General features: G+C 44.0%; 1 protein-coding gene across 1 annotated transcript in view; it reads left to right on the top strand.

The window, feature by feature from the left end:
* Window positions 1-5,336: 5,336 nt before the first annotated feature.
* The window catches only part of LOC126236132 (apolipoprotein D), a 124,011-nt gene continuing 109,941 nt past the window's right edge, over window positions 5,337-19,406 (top strand). Inside the window, exon 1 of the mRNA XM_049945215.1 lies at window positions 5,337-5,507. Within this exon, the coding sequence (XP_049801172.1) occupies window positions 5,352-5,507 (156 nt within the window). The 5' untranslated portion in view covers window positions 5,337-5,351. The remainder of the gene's footprint in view (window positions 5,508-19,406) is intronic.

A 19,406-nucleotide genomic window follows, 5' to 3' on the forward strand; every position in this document is an offset into this window, starting at 1 on the left:
GTACAATTTAATTCCGAATTTATGGCGCTTATTCTTTATATACTGAATGAAACTTAGTCTTCCTCGAAATGGCACAAGTGTTTCGTTAATGCAAACTTCTTTCTCCGGCACAATTGCACTTTCAAATCTCTGCAGTAATTTATCAATAAGAGGTTGAATTTTGAATAAGCGGTTTCCCGGTGGGCACTGGTTGTTATCGAAAAAATGCCACATACGTAAAAGCAGTTCAAAACGATTGTGTGACATGACATTTTTTACATAGTTGTGATAGAGCATATTTCTTGACCAATAATTTGGAATCCTCGGTTTTACATTTAGTGACATCCACAACAAAAATCCTAAAAATTGTTCAATTTCAGTTTTGCTGACATCAGTCCACTTTTTCAGTCGTGAATTAACAGGTACTGAATGACTTTCTAAGACTTGTTTTGCGTACAAATTAGTTTGTTGAGTCACATATTCTAAAATTTCATCAATTACAAAATATTTGAAGAAATCGTATGGTGGCTTGCCTTTGAGAGTTAGTGCAACAGAAGCATTTACACCAGAACTGGAATGAATAAATGTAAAGTTTTTCATATTTTTACCCGTAACTGGCCCCCAGAGAATCTCATTAGAATTTGTTCTAAATGTGTCATCTTCATCTTCAGAACTTTCTGATATTACACTTACTTCAACTGAACCCGAATCAACTGCAGTAGTTATGGCACTAACACGGTTAGAGGTGCTTTGTTGCCTGGTTTTTACAGCTGTGAAGACTGGTTCTTTGACTGGATGTGGACATAAAACTCTTCCTCCTAGCTTCACTGATGTGATTTCATCATCAGAACTTCCGGTTTCGCTTCCGGTCTCCCCTGGTACAAATTTACCTGAGCTATCACGAAATAAAGACACAGAATATTCATCACTTATGTCCATAACTTCATTTAAAAACTGCTGTACATGTCTTTGTTCATCTTCATAACTTATACGAGACATTTTCTTCTGACAAAATATCGATTTCTTGTGGAGCAAACAACACTGAATCAAGACTATAGCAACAATGCAGGAAAGCAATAATGGAACTGTACACAAATAATGCTGTGGAATGAAAAACTGACAGGAGTACAAACCTAAAATTATTAGCGACATAGCAAATGACACACCTGGTACCTTTACTCCGGGGCCATGTGAATCATGTGTAACTCACACAAAAAAAATTTAAAAAAGGTACTAAAATGCCATATTTTCAATTTATTTGCACTTAACAAGTTTACTTGGAGCAAACTAAAGCAGGATATTGTAAAAAAGTAAATGGCCCCAAGAGGTCGGTAACCCAACTATACCATGGCAGTCAATGTGTTTTTTTGTTTCCTGTTGAATAACATTTCTTGTAATATTATGTTATATAGTATTTTTATTTGTACTCATTTACTAGTTATAATCATCCAAATAAAAAAAGAGAAATTATAGAACTCTGGTTCCTATCGCCTTGCGAGAATTTTTGGGAATAATTAGGGGCAACGCCTGAAGAGAGATAATTCATTCTTTTGTGTGAGGGTAAATGTGGCAGTGGCAGTTATGGGTAGCTCTGATTTTTGTTTCGTTTTTTAAAGATTAAACTTAGTTAGTCAAGTAGACAGTTAGGCAAAAGAAAAACAAAAAATCGGTTAACGCTACCGGTCGTGTAAAAAAAGTGGCAAAAAGCGTTCCTGGAAACCGTGAGGTAGCATGATCGAATCTAGGTCTTTTTAGTCTTCGTTTTCATTTAGCCTCCACCTCTCAACGACGTGAGGAGTCGCCAGCAACAACACGTTTTCCAGATTCCGTGTTGAACTGTAGCTCCATTTTCCCTGTTGGATAACTGACTTAGGCTAAGGACACGCAAGTCACCGAAGTGAAGTCCAATACAAAAATTTGTTCTAATAATGAAGTTTGTATGGAAGCCTCAGAGTGCGAGTCCTACTCATACTTGCTCTGTTTTTTCATTGTTGGGGATGTTTTTCCGCTTATGTCTCGGTTTATTGAACTTCCTGTGGTTTGCAATTCCTGCCTGTAGACTCCCGAACTGCGTCGGATTTGTTGCCGGCAACAGGTACCGTGAACCTGCGAATGGGCACCTATAACTGGCTGGAATGTTCTCCACACGCAGAGGATTCGAGGTATGCTACCTCGGGATGGTAGTTACGCTACTGTTCAGTTCTGAAGAAATATTATTTTATTTTTATTTTGTTCGTCTCAGTTGCAGGTGAATATACAATTTTTTCTGCATTGGGATCACTAGTTTTGAGCTGACACACCCTTTCTCAAACCACACACCTTGTTAACAACGTAACTAGTAATACCCAATGGTGCTAAAAGGCACAATTACCTTCTGTGAGGGAAGTCGAAGTGTGGTCAACAACTTGCTTATTTGTCTACTGTTGCACCTGAATGACAGTACCTGAATATCGAGTTTGGTCGTATCACTCAGGTGCAACAGTAGACATGGAGGCTACTTGCTGACCCCAGTTTGACTTTTTGCAGGGAAGTTAATCGTGTCTTTTGACACAATATTGTATCAATAGTTACAGTTAATAACATGGTGTGGGGTTTGAAAATGACTGTATCAGCTCAAACCCGGTACCCATTTACATTCATACAACTGAAACTGACAAAATAAAATAAAAAACTATCAGATTTCCTCAAGAAGAGATTTGTGGTGTTCTTTCGAAAGTTAGCTGAGACATTTGGAACTTAAAGTATGTAAAAATATGGATGCATTTAGTAAAGTGTTTGTTGGAAGAGGTCACGAGTCCCATGACCCCTCCACTCCTCCGCCATCCCCCCCCCCCTCCCCACCGCACTCGAATCCGTGCTTGTGAATCTCCCTAAAAGATCGAAAAGCAAAAAATCAGACAAATACGGAGACCTTACTGACGAGAAGCTAGGTAGATTGATCGCCTCACAGTCCATTAACCCCCGAGAAGAGAGGGGAGGGGAGGCGCACATCACAATTGCCGATCCGGGGCCCAAGAGAAATACGGGGCCCGCAAAAACATACTAGTCGCCTGGTCCGCCATACTTCGCGAACGCACTGCTCCGAGCCGGGCCACACATGAAATCAATATGTCAGTGAAAAGGTAGCTACTAAAATATTAATTTCGCCGTGTGGTATAATTTAAACATGCTGTTAAGAATTATGAAACTCGCCTGAAGTACACTACTGGCCATTAAAATTGCTACACCAAGAAGAAATGCAGATGATAAACGGATATCCATTGGACAAATATATTATACTAGAACCGGCATGTGATTACATTTTCACGCAATTTGGGTGCATAGATCCTGAGAAATCAGTACCCACAACAATCACCTCCGGCCATAATAACGGCCTTGATACGCCTGGGCATTGAGTCACACAGAGCTTGGATGGCGTGGACAGGTACAGCTGCCCATGCAGCTTCAACACCATACCACAGTTCACCAAGAGTAGTGACCGGCGTATTGTGACGAGCCAGTTGCTCGGTCACCATTGACCAGACGTTTTCAATTGGTGAGAGATCTGGAGAATGTGCTGGCCAGGGCAGGAGTCGAACATTTTCTGTATCCAGAAAGGCCCGTACAGGACCTGCAACATGCGGTCGTGCTATATCCTTCTGGAATGTAGGGTTTCGCAGGGATCGAATGAAGGGTAGAGCCACGGGTCGTAACAAATCTGAAATGTAACGTCCACCGTTCAAAGTGCCGTCAATGTGAACAAAAGGTGACCGAGACATGTAACCAACGGCACACCATACCATCACGCCGGGTGATACGCCAGAATGGCGATGACGAATACACGCTTCGAATGTGGGTTCATCGCGATGTCGCAAAAAAGACGTGTGCGACCATCATGATGCTGTAAACAGAACCTGGATTCATCCGAAAAAATGACGTTTTGCCATTCGTGCACCCAGGTTCGTCGTTGAGTACACCATCGCAGGCGCTCCTGTCTGTGATGCAGCGTCAAGGGTAACTGCAGCCATGGTCTCCCAGCTGATAGTCCACGCTGCTGCAAACGTCGTCGAACTGTTCGTGCAGATGGTTGTTGTCTTGCAAACGTCCCCATCTGTTGACTCAGGTATCGAAACGTGGCTGCACGATCCTTTACAGTCATGCGGATAAGATTCCTCTCATCTCGGCTGCTAGTGATACGAGGCCGTTGGGATCCAGCACGGCGTTCCGTAGTACCCCCCTGAACCCACCGATTCCATATTCTGCTAACAGTCATTGGATCTCGACCAACGCGAGCAGCAATGTCGCGATACGATAAACCTCAATCGCGATCGGCTACAATCCGACCTTTATCAAAGTCTGAAACGTGATGGTACGCATTTCTCCCGCTTACATGAGGCATCTCAACAACGTTTCACGAGGCAACGCCGGTAAACTGCTGTTTATGTATGAGAAATCGGTTGGAAACTTTCCTCATGTCAGCACGTTGTAGGTGTCGCCACCGGCGCCAACCTTGTGTGAATGCTCTGAAAAGCTAATCATTTGCATATCACAGCATCTTCTTCCTGTCGGTTAAATTTCGCGTCTGTAGCACGTCATCTTCGTGGTGTAGCAATTTTAGTGGCTAGTAGTGTAATTACTCGCTCCCCGCCAGAGAGGGCTGCTGGCACTCGTAATACGTGCAGTGTCACGTGCTGAGACGTCCGCGCTGGGACCTGCCATTCACGTGAGCGTCGTGCCTATCTAACAGTCAAATGATGTCAGATAGAAAGCAATAACACTGTGTTTCTCTCAAGACGGTACCGTGAAACTAGTTCCAGCGAATCCACGTTACATCAACTGACTGGGCAGTCGCTGGCGGGGCAGAGGAACGCGGCAAGTAAACTCTTCCTGCCGCGAGCCGGGGTCAATTCGGAAAGTCACGCGCTGCGCTCCGTGAGGCCGCCGGTCGGCTGACTCACGCCGCGTGTGAGCGGAAACGTCTCGCACGAAACGCTGCTGCCGATGCTGACGTGTCTTTAAGAGCATTCGGGTGCTCTTAATCGGTCGCTGCGGTAAAGCCTGCTCGACGGAGCGGGTTACCGCCGAATGTGTTTCTTCCCTTTCCGATCGGTGCCTCGTCCCCGTAATGAGCTAGTCGCGGGAGACGCATAAGGAAGCGGGCCAGCGTGTTTCTTGCCGCTGCGGCCAGTCGCAGTCCTTGCAAGGCGCTGCTTCGGGCAGACCGGTCTGTCTGTCCATACGTGTGGGGCTGGACTGGGTCGGAGCTGCCCAAACGGAGGCGCGGCCACAGCGCGCGATAAGGCGGCGGCGGAGGCGGAGGAGGCGGAGGGAGGCAGCCAGCCAGTGCGGCCGGCCGGCCAGCCAGTCAGTCAGTCAGTGATCGCGCGGCTGCCATGAGGGGAGGCGTGGGCGCAGGCTTGGGCTGCGGCCTTCTGCTGGCGGCGGCGCTGCTGGCTGCCGCTCCGGCCTCGGCGGGGCTGACGCGCAGGCGCGAGGACAAGACGCGCTGCCCGCAGGTCAAGGCGGTCCGCGACCTCGACGTGCACCAGGTAGGCCGCCACCGCTCCGGGGCTGTCTGGTGGGTCGGTGCATAAGCTCGTAGCGGTTTTCCTCAAGTTTAACGAACGCAACAGACACACGTAACAGAGCTTTTGCCGGCCACGGTGGCCGTGCGGTTCTAGGCGCTCAGTCCGGAACCACGTGACTGCTACGGTCGCAGTTTCGAATCCTGCCTCGGGCATGGATGTGTGTGATGTCCTTATGTTAGTTAGGTTTAAGTAGTTCTAAGTTCTAGGGGACTGATGACCACAGATGTTAAGTCCCATAGTGCTCAGAGCCATTTGAACCATTTTTGAACAGAGCTTTTAGTCCCCAGTAATATATTCTCCTTCACTATATGCAAAACTCTACAACGATGGGGTAGTTTTTCGATTCTGTGACTGTGGAAACCATTTAGTTTTGAGGCGAAGAACTAATCCAGCCACGTTCGCTAAGCATTTTCATCCGGAGAAGAAGTTCCTCGAAGGTTGTTCGATAGAGAATGGAAAAGGTGAAAATCTGAGGGCGCAAGATCAGGTGAATAAGGTGAGAGCGGAATGTATGAATGCATTGTTTCGCGGCGATGTTGTTGTTGTTGTTGTTGTTGTGATCTTCAGTCCTGAGACTGGTTTGATGCAGCTCTCCATGCAACCCTATCGTGTGCAAGCTGATTCATCTCCCAGTACCTACTGCAACCTACATCCTTCTGAATCTGCTTAGTGTATTCATCTCTTGGTCTCCCTCTACGATTTTTACCCTCCACGCTGCCCTCCAGTGCTAAATTTGTGATCCCTTGATGCCTCAAAACATGTCCTACTAATCGGTCCCTTCTTTTGGTCAAGTTGTGCCACAAACTCCTCTTCTCCGCAATTCTATTCAATACTTCATCATTAGTTATGTGATCTACCCATCTAATCTTCAGCATTCTTCTGTAGCACCACATTTCGAAAGCTTCTATTCTCTTCTTGTCCAAACTATTTATCGTCCATGTTCCACCTCCACACATGTTTCAGAAACGACATCCTGACACTTAAATCTATGCTCGATGTTAACAAATTTCTCTTCTTCAGAAACGCTTTCCTTGCCATTGCCAGTCTACATTTTATACACTCCTGGAAATGGAAAAAAGAACACATTGACACCGGTGTGTCAGACCCACCATACTTGCTCCAGACACTGCGAGAGGGCTGTACAAGCAATGATCACACGCACGGCACAGCGGACACACCAGGAACCGCGGTGTTGGCCGTCGAATGGCGCTAGCTGCGCAGCATTTGTGCACCGCCGCCGTCAGTGTCAGCCAGTTTGCCGTGGCATACGGAGCTCCATCGCAGTCTTTAACACTGGTAGCATGCCGCGACAGCGTGGACGTGAACCGTATGTGCAGTTGACGGACTTTGAGCGAGGGCGTATAGTGGGCATGCGGGAGGCCGGGTGGACGTACCGCCGAATTGCTCAACACGTGGGGCGTGAGGTCTCCACAGTACATCGATGTGTTCCCCAGTGGTCGGCGGAAGGTGCACGTGCCCGACGACCTGGGACCGGACCGCAGCGACGCACGGATGCACGCCAAGTCCGTAGGATACTACGCAGTGCCGTAGGGGACCGCACCGCCACTTCCCAGCAAATTAGGGACACTGTTGCTCCTGGGGTATCGGCGGGGACCATTCGCAACCGTCTCCATGAAGCTGGGCTACGGTCCCGCACACCGTTAGGCCGTCTTCCGCTCACGCTCCAACATCGTGCAGCCCGCCTCCAGTGGTGTCGCGACAGGCGTGAATGGAGGGACGAATGGAGACATGTCGTCTTCAGCGATGAGAGTCGCTTCTGCCTTGGTGCCAATGATGGTCGTATGCGTGTTTGGCGCCGTGCAGGTGAGCGCCACAATCAGGACTGCATACGACCGAGGCACACAGGGCCAACACCCGGCATCATGGTGTGGGGAGCGATCAACTACACTGGCCGTACACCACTGGTGATCGTCGAGGGGACACTGAATAGTGCACGGTACATCCAAACCGTCATCGAACCCATCGTTCTACCATTCCTAGACCGGCAAGGGAACTTGCTGTTCCAACAGGACAATGCACGTCCGCATGTATCCCGTGCCACCCAACGTGCTCTAGCAGGTGTAAGTCAACTACCCTGGCCAATAAGATCTCCGGATCTGTCCCCCATTGAGCATGTTTGGGACTGGATGAAGCGTCGTCTCACGCGGTCTGCACGTCCAGCACGAACACTGGTCCAACTGAGGCGCCAGGTGGAAATGGCATGGCAAGCCGTTCCACAGGACTACATCCAGCATCTCTACGATCGTCTCCATGGGAGAATAGCAGCCTGCATTGCTGCGAAAGGTGGATATACACTGTACTAGTGCCGACATTGTGCATGCTCTGTTGCCTGTGTCTATGTGTCTGTGGTTCTGTCAGTGTGATCATGTGATGTATCTGACCCCAGGAATGTGTCAATAAAGTTTCCCCTTCCTGGGACAATGAATTCACGGTGTTCTTATTTCAATTTCCAGGAGTGTATCTTCTCTACATCGAGCATCATCAGTTATGTTCCTCCCCAAGTAGCAAAACTCCTTTACTACTTTATATCGCGGCGATATGGATTAATAAAATTTTCTTGGGCTTCCAGCCGCGTCAGGTGGTTAAAATCCCACGAGGAGAAAGCAAGGTTCAAATGGCTCTGAGCACTATGGGACTTAACTTCTTAGGCCATCAGTCCCCTTAGAACTTGTAACTACTTAAACCTAACTAACCTAAGGACATCACATACATCCATGCCCGAGGCAGGATACGAACCTGCGGCCGTAGCGGTCGCGCGGTTCCAGACTGTAGCGCCTTTAACCGCTTGGCCACCCCGGGCCGGCGGAGAAAGCAAGAAACTTGTGTTTTCGCCTTTCTGTGGTACAGTGTCGGGAAAGATTAGCCGGCTCCTGAAGATATATAACATTTCATCGGAGTTCAGGCCTCCAGTGAAGATTCGTCAGCTCATGAGGCCTGTGTAGGACGATCTAGGGCTTAGAACGCCTGGGGTGTACAAGATACCATGTCACTGTGGCTGTTACTACGTCGACCAAACAGTACGCACTGTGGAGTAACGCCGGACAGAACACGAGAGGTGCTTACGCCTAAGCTATTCAGAAAAATTAGCCGTGGCAGAACACGTCTTAGAAAATGGACACCGAATTCTATTCGACGAAACATCTGTCGTTATGAAGACGAAGGGATTTTGGGATAGCGTCATAAAAGAAGCTACTGAAAAAAAAGCCTTTGAAAACACCACCTGGCCGGCCAGTCTGGCCGAACGGTTCTAGGCGCTCGAGTCTGGAACCTCGCGACCGCTACGGTCGCAGGTTCGAATCCTGCCTCGGGCATGGATGTGTGTGATGTCCTTAGGTTAGTTCAGTTTGAGTAGTTCTAAGTTCTAGGGGACTGATGACCTCAGATGCTAAGTCCCATAGTGTTCAGAGCCAAAACACCACCAACAAGGACGGCGGTTTGCAGCTCAGCACGGCTTGGGACCCGGCTATCTCGATGTTAAAACGGGCACAACGGACGCGGCATGAAAACATTACCGTATATGGCGAGGAAGAGAGCACCAGTGACGTCACAGCCAGCAGTGCGGCTATATAACTATGCGGCCACGGCGACACAGCAGTCACTCTTACCACTTGACAATGACCGGGCAGTGCTCGGTCGAAAGCTCGTGGGATTTTAACCATCTGACGCGGCTGGAAGCCCGAGAAAATTTTATTAATTGAGAGCGGAATGATTTCTTAAGTCAACTCCAGTATAGTATTTGTCATCAGTTTAGCAAAATGCGGTGTGGCCTTCTCACTTAACGCAGTCTTCCAAGTCGTCGTTCTTGAGTTATGTCTGCAAGACGTCTCAGATGTTGGCAATAAATGTCAGCAGTGATGGTTACACCTCGGGCAACCAACCGTAGGACACCACAACGTCTGTGTTCCACCAGGTCCGTAAATTATTTTTTTGTGGATGCGCGCAGGTCTTTATACGGACAGTTGCTGCTTTGTTTGGATTCAATCATTCCCTTCTTTTCCCTTTATGTTAGCATAAAGACACAATTTATCGTTACCTGTAAAGACAGTGGACAGGAATAGTTGGCGTTGTTCACGGGCCAATTGATGACGAACAAGGAGAGATGCACATATTGCCACCTGTTGATTTTTGTGATTTTAGCTTAGAGCATGCGGTACCCACACACCCTTTCTGTGAATCTTCCCCATTGCATGCTAATGTCACACGATGGTGAAACTATCTCAGTTCATCACATGTGCCAGGTCTCGAAAACACTGACATGGATCATTGTCGATTAATGCGCTTCAACGATCTTCATCAAGCCCTGAATGGCTTCCTGAACGTCGAGTGTCACCAATATGCCGGCAGTTGTGACCGAGCGGTTCTAGGCACTTCAGTCCGGAACCGCGCTGCTGCTACAGTCGCAGGTTCGAATCCTACCTCGCGCATGGATGTGCGTGACGTCTTTAGGTTAGTTAGGTATAAGTAGTTCTAATTCTAGGGGACTGATGACCTCAGATGTTAAGTCCCATAGTGCTTAGAGCCATTTTTTGTTACCAATATGAAAACGGTTCTCCTTGAAACGAGGATATCATTTTGTTGCTTGCTCTGTGCAGTGTCCCCACACACGGTGCAAATGTTTCTGACTGTCTCCGCTGCTGTCACCACTCTATTGAACTAATACAGAAGAATATGTCGGAAACGTTCCGAGTCCCTCACTTGGCACTTCATTTTCTATCGACCGCAGCTCCACCCACTATCTCCAAATGAGAAAATAATAACATGTAAACTCAGATAGCAACAGCGAACTGCAAATAAAAAATAGCAATCGATAAATACATAGCAACGGGAATAACAACATGCAAAACAAAAACGCTACGAACTCATGCACCAACCCAGTACATGTTTATCTACATTTATACTCCGCAAGTCACGCTGCGGTATATGGAAGAAGGTATTTTGCATACCACTGTCACTCTTCCGCTTTCCTGTTCCAGAAGCGAATGGATCATGGGATCAACAATTGCCGGCAAGCCTTCGTGTGGGCTTGAATCTCTCTAATTTACCTTGATGGCCTTTTCGCGAGATATACGTAGGAGGAAGCAATATATTTGCTGATTCTTCTAGGAACGTGTGCTGTTGGAGCTTTAACAGTAACCCACACCATGTCGCAGAACGCCTCTCTTGCAGCGTCTGCCGCTAGACTTGGTTGATCATCGCCGTGACACTTCCATGATTCGAATCCTGGCGTAGCTACAAATTTTCGCTCACCGCTTGAGTCTATACACATACATCACAGATCTTTCGGACTTGAAAAGCTCTCTCAAACCATTAGTTACATTTGATAATTCTTTCATTTTTTTGACCACAGTTATCTAATAATGCTTGAATGATATTTCCACCATCTAACTCTACAAACTTCTTTACATTATATTACTACTGTGACGTCGTCCTCAAATGGTTCAAATAGCTCTGAGCACTATGGGACTTAACATATGAGGTCATCAGTCCCCTAGAACTTAGAACTACTTAAACCTAACTAACCTAAGGACATCACACACATCCATGTCCGAGGCAGGATTCGAACCTGCGACCGTAGTGGTCGCGCAGTTCCAGACTGAAGCGCCTAGAACCGCTCGGCCACCAGCGGCCGGCCGTCGTCCTCAAGCCATTATCAAGCACAACAATGTTGACTATAAATGGCATTTGTTAAGTAAAGTCATCGTCAACACCTATTGAACTGGGCGTCCCAGCGTACAGATACGCACAAAATCACCGAAATGTATGACATACAGGTAGCAAACAGTTTACCAGCCATAAAACAACTGAGACACAGAATAAACATCAATACACGATCAGTAACTGCCATAGTACATATTCAGACCATATTCACTGCTCATGTAACTACTGTATTGATGATCATTGTGTGACTCATTTGTTTTATGGCTGATAAGCAAGTTTACTACCAGTCTGCTATATATTTCGTTGATTTTGTACTTATCTGCGCGTTGGGACACCCAATTCAATAGATCTTGACGATGACTTCACTTAACAAAGTATAATTATACCCAACACTGTTGCATTTGATAATTGTTTATGGCCGAAATGATGATAGTAATGTAAATTAAATTAGTCTGTACAGTCAGATGGCGGAAATCATGCAATTTGTTTCATTTAACTTTCGTGATTACCGTTCTTCTTCGGATATTGTCTATTTCCGCTATCAAACCTGTCCGATATGGATCCCATACCGTCGAGCAATATTCAAGTACTGGTCGAGCGAGGGTCTTGCGAACTATCTCCTTTGTTGAACGACTGCACGTTCTGAGGATTCTTCCAATGAATCTCAGTCTGGCGTCTGCCTTTCCTGTGATTAGTTTTACCTGGTCGTTCCACTTTAAATCGCTCCTTACACATGTTGTTGTTCTGGTCTTCAGTCCTGAAACTGGTTTGTTACAGCTCTCCGTGCTACTCTATCCTGTGCAAGTTTCTTCATCTCCAAGTAACTACTGCAACCTACATCCTTCTGAATCTGCTTAGTGTATTCATATCTTGGTCTCCATCTACAATTTTTACCCTCCACGCTGCCCTCCAATACTAAATTGGTGATCCCTTGATGCCTCACAACATGTCCTACCTACCGACCCCTTCTTCTTGTCAAGTTGTGCCACAAACTCCTCTTCTCCCCAATTCTTCTCAGTACCTCCTCATTAGTTACGTGATCTAGCCATCCAATCTTCAGCATTTTTCCGTAGCACCACATTTCCAAAGCTTCTACTCTTTTCTTTTCTAAACTGTGTATCGTCCATGTTTCACATCCATACATGGCTACACTCCATACAAATACTTTGAGAAAAACTTCCTGACACTATCTATACTCGATGTTAACAAATTTCTCATCCTCATAAACGCTTTTCTTGCCATCGCCAGTCTACATTTTATATCCTCTCTACATGGATCATCATCAGTTATTTTGCTTCCCAAATAGAAAAACTCATCTATTACTTTAAGTGTCTCATTTCCTAATCTAATTCCCTCAGCATCACCTGATTTAATTCGACTACATTCCATTATCGTCTGTTTGCTATTGTTGGTGTTCATCTTATATTTTCCTTTCAAGACACTGTCCATTCCTTTCAACTGCTCATCCAGGTCCTTTGCTGTCACTGACATATTTACAATGTCATCGGCAAACCGCAAAGTTTTTATTTCTTCTCCATGGATTTTAATTCCCACTCCAACTTTTTCTTTTGTTTCCTTCACTGCTTGATCAATGTACAGATTGAATAACATCGGGGATAGGCTACAACCCTGTCTCACTCCCTTCCCAACCATTGCTTCCCTTTCATGCCCCTCCACTCTTATAACGGCCATCTGGTTTCTGTACAAATTTTAAATAGCCTTTTGCTCCCTATATTTGACCCCAGCCACATTCAGAATTTGAAAGAGAGTATTCCAGTCAACATTGTTAAAAGCTTTCTCTAGGTCTACAAATGCTAGAAACGTACGTCTACCTTTCCTTAATCGATCTTCTAAGATAAGTCGTTGGGTTCAACATTTCTACGGAATCCGAACTGATCTTCCCAAAGGTCGGCTTCTACCAGTTTTTCCATTCCTCTGTTAAGAATTCGTGTCAGTATTTTGTAGCCGTGACTTATTAAGCTGATAGTTCGGTAGTCTTCACACCTGTCAACACCTGATTTCTTTGGGATTGTAATTATTGTATTCTTCTTGAAGTCTGAGGGTATTTCGCCTGTCACATACATGTTTCTCACCAAATGGTAGAGTTTTGACAGGGCTGGCTCTCCCAAGGCTATCTGTAGTTGTAATGGAGTGTTGACTACTCCCGGGGTCTTGTTTCGACTAAGATATTTCAGTGCTTTGTCAAATTCTTCACGCAGTATCATATCTCCCATTTCATATTCACCTACGTCCTCTTCCATTTCCATAATATTGCCCTCAAGTACATCGCCCTTGTATAGACCCTCTATATACATCTTTCACCTTTCTGCTTTCCCTTCTTTGCTTACAACTGTGTTTCCATCTGAGCTCTTGACACTCATACAAGTGGTTCTCTTTTTTCCAAAGGTCTCTTTAATTTTCCTGTAGGCAGTATCTATCTTACACGTAGCGATATATGCGTCCACATCCTTACATTTGTCCTCTAGCCACCCCTGCTTAGCCACTTTGCACTTCCTGTTGATCTCATTTTTGAGACATTTGTATTCCTTTTTGCCTGTTGCATTTACTGAATTTTTGTATTTTCTCCCTTCACAAATTAAATTCAATATCTCTTCTGTTATCCAAGGATTTCTATTGGCCCTGTGCTGTCTTCACTATTTCATCTCTCAAAGCTACCCATTCTTGACATCTTCAACTTTTGTAGTCCTGTCTTCCTCAGTTGCGTGTAATATTACGGTATATTGATAATTTTTACTTATGGACCGTCTGACAGCAACTGAATAAAACACAATTTTAGTGCCATACGCGTTTCGCCTTTATTTTCTGCAAGGCATCATCAGTGGCAGGGTGCGTGGACAATTTCTTACATATTACGCTCCTGTTACATTTTTGGTGTTGTTCTTCTTCTTATGAACGCCAATTTGCGGTTTTTTTCCACATTCCACAGCACTACGCACTGAACGCTTGTTTTAATGCAATCATTGCATTAAAACAAGCGTTCAGTGCATAGTGCTGTGGAATGTGGAAAAAAACCGCAGATTGGCGTTCATAAGAAGAAGAACAACACCAAAAATGTAACAGGAGCGTAATATGTAAGAAATTGTCCACGCACCCTGCCACTGATGATGCCTTGCAGAAAATAAAGGCGAAACGCGTATGGCACTAAAATTGTGTTTTATTCAGTTGCTGTCAGACGGTCCATAAGTAAAAATTATCAATCTACCCATTCTTCTTCTGTTGTATATCTTTCCCCTGTTCCTGTCAATCGTTCCCTAATGCTCACTCTGAAACTCTCTACAACCTCAAGTTCTTTCAGTTTATCCAGGTCTCATCTCCTTAAATTCCTACTTTTTTGCAATTTCTTTCTGCAATGTCTTACCAATATATAATGTATCGGAATCCTTCCATTGTGTCGAGGTCTCTTACACGTATACAACCTCCTTTCATGATTATTAAACCAAGTGTTAGCTGTGATTAAGGTATGTCTGTGCAAAATTCTACCAGGAAGCTTCCTCTTTCATTCCTTACCCCCATTCGAGATTCATCTACTACTTTTCCTACACTTTCTTTTCCTACTGTCGAATTCCAGTCCGCCATGACTATTAAATTTTCGTCTCCCTTCACTATCTGAATCTTTTGTCTCATCATACTATTCTTCAATCTCTTCGTCATCTGCGGAGCTAGTTGGTATATAAACTTATACTGCTGTGGTAGGGGTGGGCTTCGTGTCTACCTTGGTTACAATGATGCGCTCACTGTGCTGTTCTTAGTAGCTGACCCGCGCTCCTATTTTTATTCATTATTAAAATGAATAAAATCACAAATACTCCTAGATATTTCGTGGAGGTGTACGCAATACGTTACGTTCGTTTATTTTGAGGGCCAATTTCTCCTCCTCTGCAGGTCTTTCTGCATTTCGCTACAATGCTCTAGCGTTGCAACTTCGGTGTATGCAACAGTATCATCCGCGAAAATCCTCATGTAACTTTCGATATTGTCTGCTGTGTCATTTATGTATATCGCGAAAAGTAATGGACCTATAACACTGCCTTGGGGTATGCCCCAAGTCACTTTGTATTTTCCGTTTGCTAGAAAGTGTTCATTCCAATTACAGAGAAGGTCTGATACGCCTACTGCTGTTAGCAGGGCGGCAAGTTTTTCCCATACGCTGTGTAGAGTCCAGTCAGATCCCCACCGGCTTTCCCTCTGTAAAGCGATATCAGTTACTTTTCTATCCCGTGGCCACTTATTTCGATGTCTGTCATTTTCTCGTTCTTCCTTTATGAAACTATTTTGCAAAGGGACGTTTAGTAGTTCGGATTCTTCTGTATCATCCTCCGTTTGAACGCCGCTTCGGTCAGAGGGGGTCTGGCTCGATCCGCTTACTGGTCCAACTTGAGACACAAACATCTTGGGATTTTCTATCGAGTCGGTAGACAGAATTTTACTTTAAGATTCGTCGCTCCTGGGTCGTTAATTTCGACTTCGTTTTTCACTGGAAATATGTGTAGAAACAACGGAAACAGCGCGGGAATTGTATGCTCGAACATAAATGCAGATGCTAGCCAAGCTTGCATTGGTTGTATTCCATCACGAATGGAACCTGTGCAGTGCCCTCAATACGTTGGAAGTGTCAGTCGCGGACAGGGCAGTGTTCTGTGTGGCTGTCAGTGCATTATGTCGGAGCTAATTCGAACGTGGGTAAATTTTTGGTGCTCGTACTGTGGATGCTTCCGTGACCAAGGTGGTGTTTCGAGAGGCACCGTATCGAAGATTTATACCGCATGCAGGGAAAACGGAAGAATATCATCCACTAAGTCACAACACGGGCGAAACTGTGTGTTGAGTGATCGTGACAGACGGTCATTGAAGAGGGTTGTGACGAAAAATAAGAGGACCACAGCTGCAAAAGTCACTTCAGAACTGAATGTCGCACTCGGGAATCCTGCCAGCTCCAAAAGAACACGAAGGAAGCTCCATAAGCTCGGAATAGCAGGGCGTGTTGGAGTTCAGAAAGCACGCAGTAGTGACGCAGACACTGCATGGGGGCTTAATTAAATATAATGCAAATATTTTTAAGTTTAGTAGCTGACTGTCCGGTTACGCAGTCTCGTAACCGGTTGGCCCTGACTAGTATTACTCCGCAATCTGACTGCATAGGATAACAACAAAGAACGAAAGAAAATTTCCGTTAACACAATTAATTAATTAAGTCCCCAGCAACTATAAAAGCTACGAAATAACAAAGCACAAGTGTAACTGTTCTGTGTGTGGAAGTGTGATTCAACGTACACATCTGGCACGGTTCTTCCTCAATACGACAAGATGCTTTAAACGCCATTTACAATGAAGTAATTAAAAAAAACCAGAAATACTACGATTGCACATAGAAATCAGAATTACACTCTAATACATGAACACAAGTCAGATGCTTTGTTGACTGAACCTGTGACCAAGAGGCATTATTATTTAAGACATTTGAAATAAAAAAAAAATTTTACCTTCATATATATTGACGAAAAATACACTCTGATCATTACAACATCCCCATTCGAAAAACATCTGGTGTCTAGCCCATCAAAACAACTGCACACAACATGGCCTCAACTAGTACAGCAATCGACATCCCACAGCAACTTCTGAACAAGCACTGACCACCACAACTTCTCAACAAGCACTAACCACCACAACTTCTCAACTACGACTGCCAGTGGAGGCGGCTGAATAATACTCTTTGGCGCAATCTCTGGCGCTGTGACTCAGTGTAGCCACCTTTCATATGCCCCTCCTCCACAGGCTAGAATTTGATGGTATTTTTGCCAGCATTGGTGGTGAAAATACCACCAAATTCGTCCAAAAAAAAAATACAGACAAAAATAAAAGATAATATTAATAAGTAAATATCACATAACTAAATAAATTTTGGCTTTGCACTGACCCTTCAATAACGTAATAAAATACAGTAAGGAATACAATTGCTTTCAGACAAGTGATTTTACATAATAGTTTACACGAGTATCATTCAATCAATGGAACCAGCAATGACGAATAGGTGTAGGTAAGAGTCTCATAACATTTCATAAACAGTAAATACACAAAAAAATCAGTTTATACAAATATTCACATAAAATGCTTTCAATAGTTCAATAAACAAGTAGCACTCCTTAGAGTAGTTGACAGTTCCAGCAGTAGCACCCAGCAATGGTCAACAGGTGCAAATAGCAGTCTCATAAAATTTCATCAGCAGTAATTAAACAGCTCCAACAGTGGCACCCAGCAATGTTGAACAGGTGCAGACACCAACAAGTGACATCATTTCAATAGAAGCAGTTCCATCAGTGGCACCCAGCAATGTTGAGCAGGTGCAGGTAACAGTCCATAATATTCACTATCACTAACCAGACAGTTCATCAGAGTTTATGAGCAGAAATTAAACATTTCCAAGTGGCACCCATCATGTTGAACAAGTGCAGGTAACAGTCCATAATATTCACTATCACTAATCACACAGTTCATCAGCAGTAATTAAACATTTCCAAGTGGCACCCACCAATGTTAATTCATGTAAGCACGAACAACAGTTTGAACGCACACACAATTGCTTTTACAAAATTATTATTAATGCTCTTACACTAAACATACAAATTATAACAAACACACAAATGATATCAGATAATTGTCATATTAACTATTACAATACACAAATAACAGTAAACCTATAATATTTGTGGGTGTCAGTGCAAGCCACAACAAACACGTAAAATAATATTTAAGAGATAGGTCGGTACCAATTATTTGGGATTAGGAAAGGAAAACACACAAAACACACTCACTCATCTTTCATCCACATTAAGTACTACTGTGTAATTGAATAATGTTAACTGTGTAAATGCAATTCTGTCAAAATTTGATGTTCGACATGTGTATCAAGTAGTAATGGCAGCAGTGTGTAACAGTCAATAATAGTTAGTCAACGTCATAGTCATCATGTCAAGACCAATGTTTGCCAAACCAAATCAACATGTACGGTTTCTGAACAACTGTCAGTGTGCCAAGATATGCAAATGCTTCCTCTCTCCAAAAAAAAGTATATACTGCTTAGTGATTTAACAAAGTGTGTGTGTAGACAATCTTCCTTCCACTTGAGTGTTCTAGTCTGCCATCTTCATCCTCCTTGTTCCATATAAACCAACAAAAAAAATATGCTCCTCACTTACTTTACCTCTTATCCACCAAAATTCCAATAATCATCAGCATCACATAATCTTAATACTTCAATAATACCTCTTACGTCGATACATATAAACCTTATCGCCAATATCATTTCACTTCCATAACAACTCTTTCCTCTAGTCAGTCTCCTCGAACAAGTACAGATAAAATTCTAGTGCAAACTTCAATTCATCATCCCATACAATCCGAAGACACAATGTCCACACACAACCTCAGTGTAATCCATCTGACCCATATCTTCTACTTATTATGAATCATGAAATACATTTTGGTTACCTTGTCCATCATTAAATAAAAGAAATGCATACATGACCTCTAACAGCCTTTAGTTCGAAGAACTTTCAGTAAGTAAGTACGATTACGGAGTGTGAATGATCATAATATTTCACAGTGTGTACACCACTTCAAGAATCATGGCAAAACAGAAGCAAACATGTGGAGTATTTCTTGTGTCAACTGTCACTTGCTATTTCAATTGCTCACGAAGAATGCAGTGTAATAACTGTCAATGGTCTAAACCTAATGTTGGTATGTCATGTCGTTAGCTTCCTTCCTATTAGCATAAATTTATACAGCTTCCATAAAACCTCCAGCTCATGTGACTTCAATGACGTTTCTTGTACTAATGTCGTTTGTAGCATTATAGTCGTTCATTTTCTTATCTTAAAATATAAAGCACTGAGCGTAAGCAAAACATGCAATAGCGAGACAATATACCAGTAGAGAACATAATGTCAACAAGTGGATGCAGCACAATTCCTACAACGAGGCTCTGCCAAGCGAATAATCTATAATTAATACCGTAGTGTGACCTAAACTCCATGTTCGTACCCAGTATATCAGCATTTCTATATACCAACTTAAAGAGTAGTTATGACAACAAAACAGAAATGTGTAAATATGCAATCCATACGCAAAGCAGCAAATATATATCTTACATAATAAACA

This window comes from Schistocerca nitens, chromosome 1 (assembly GCF_023898315.1).
Source record: "Schistocerca nitens isolate TAMUIC-IGC-003100 chromosome 1, iqSchNite1.1, whole genome shotgun sequence".
NCBI lineage: Eukaryota > Metazoa > Arthropoda > Insecta > Orthoptera > Acrididae > Schistocerca > Schistocerca nitens.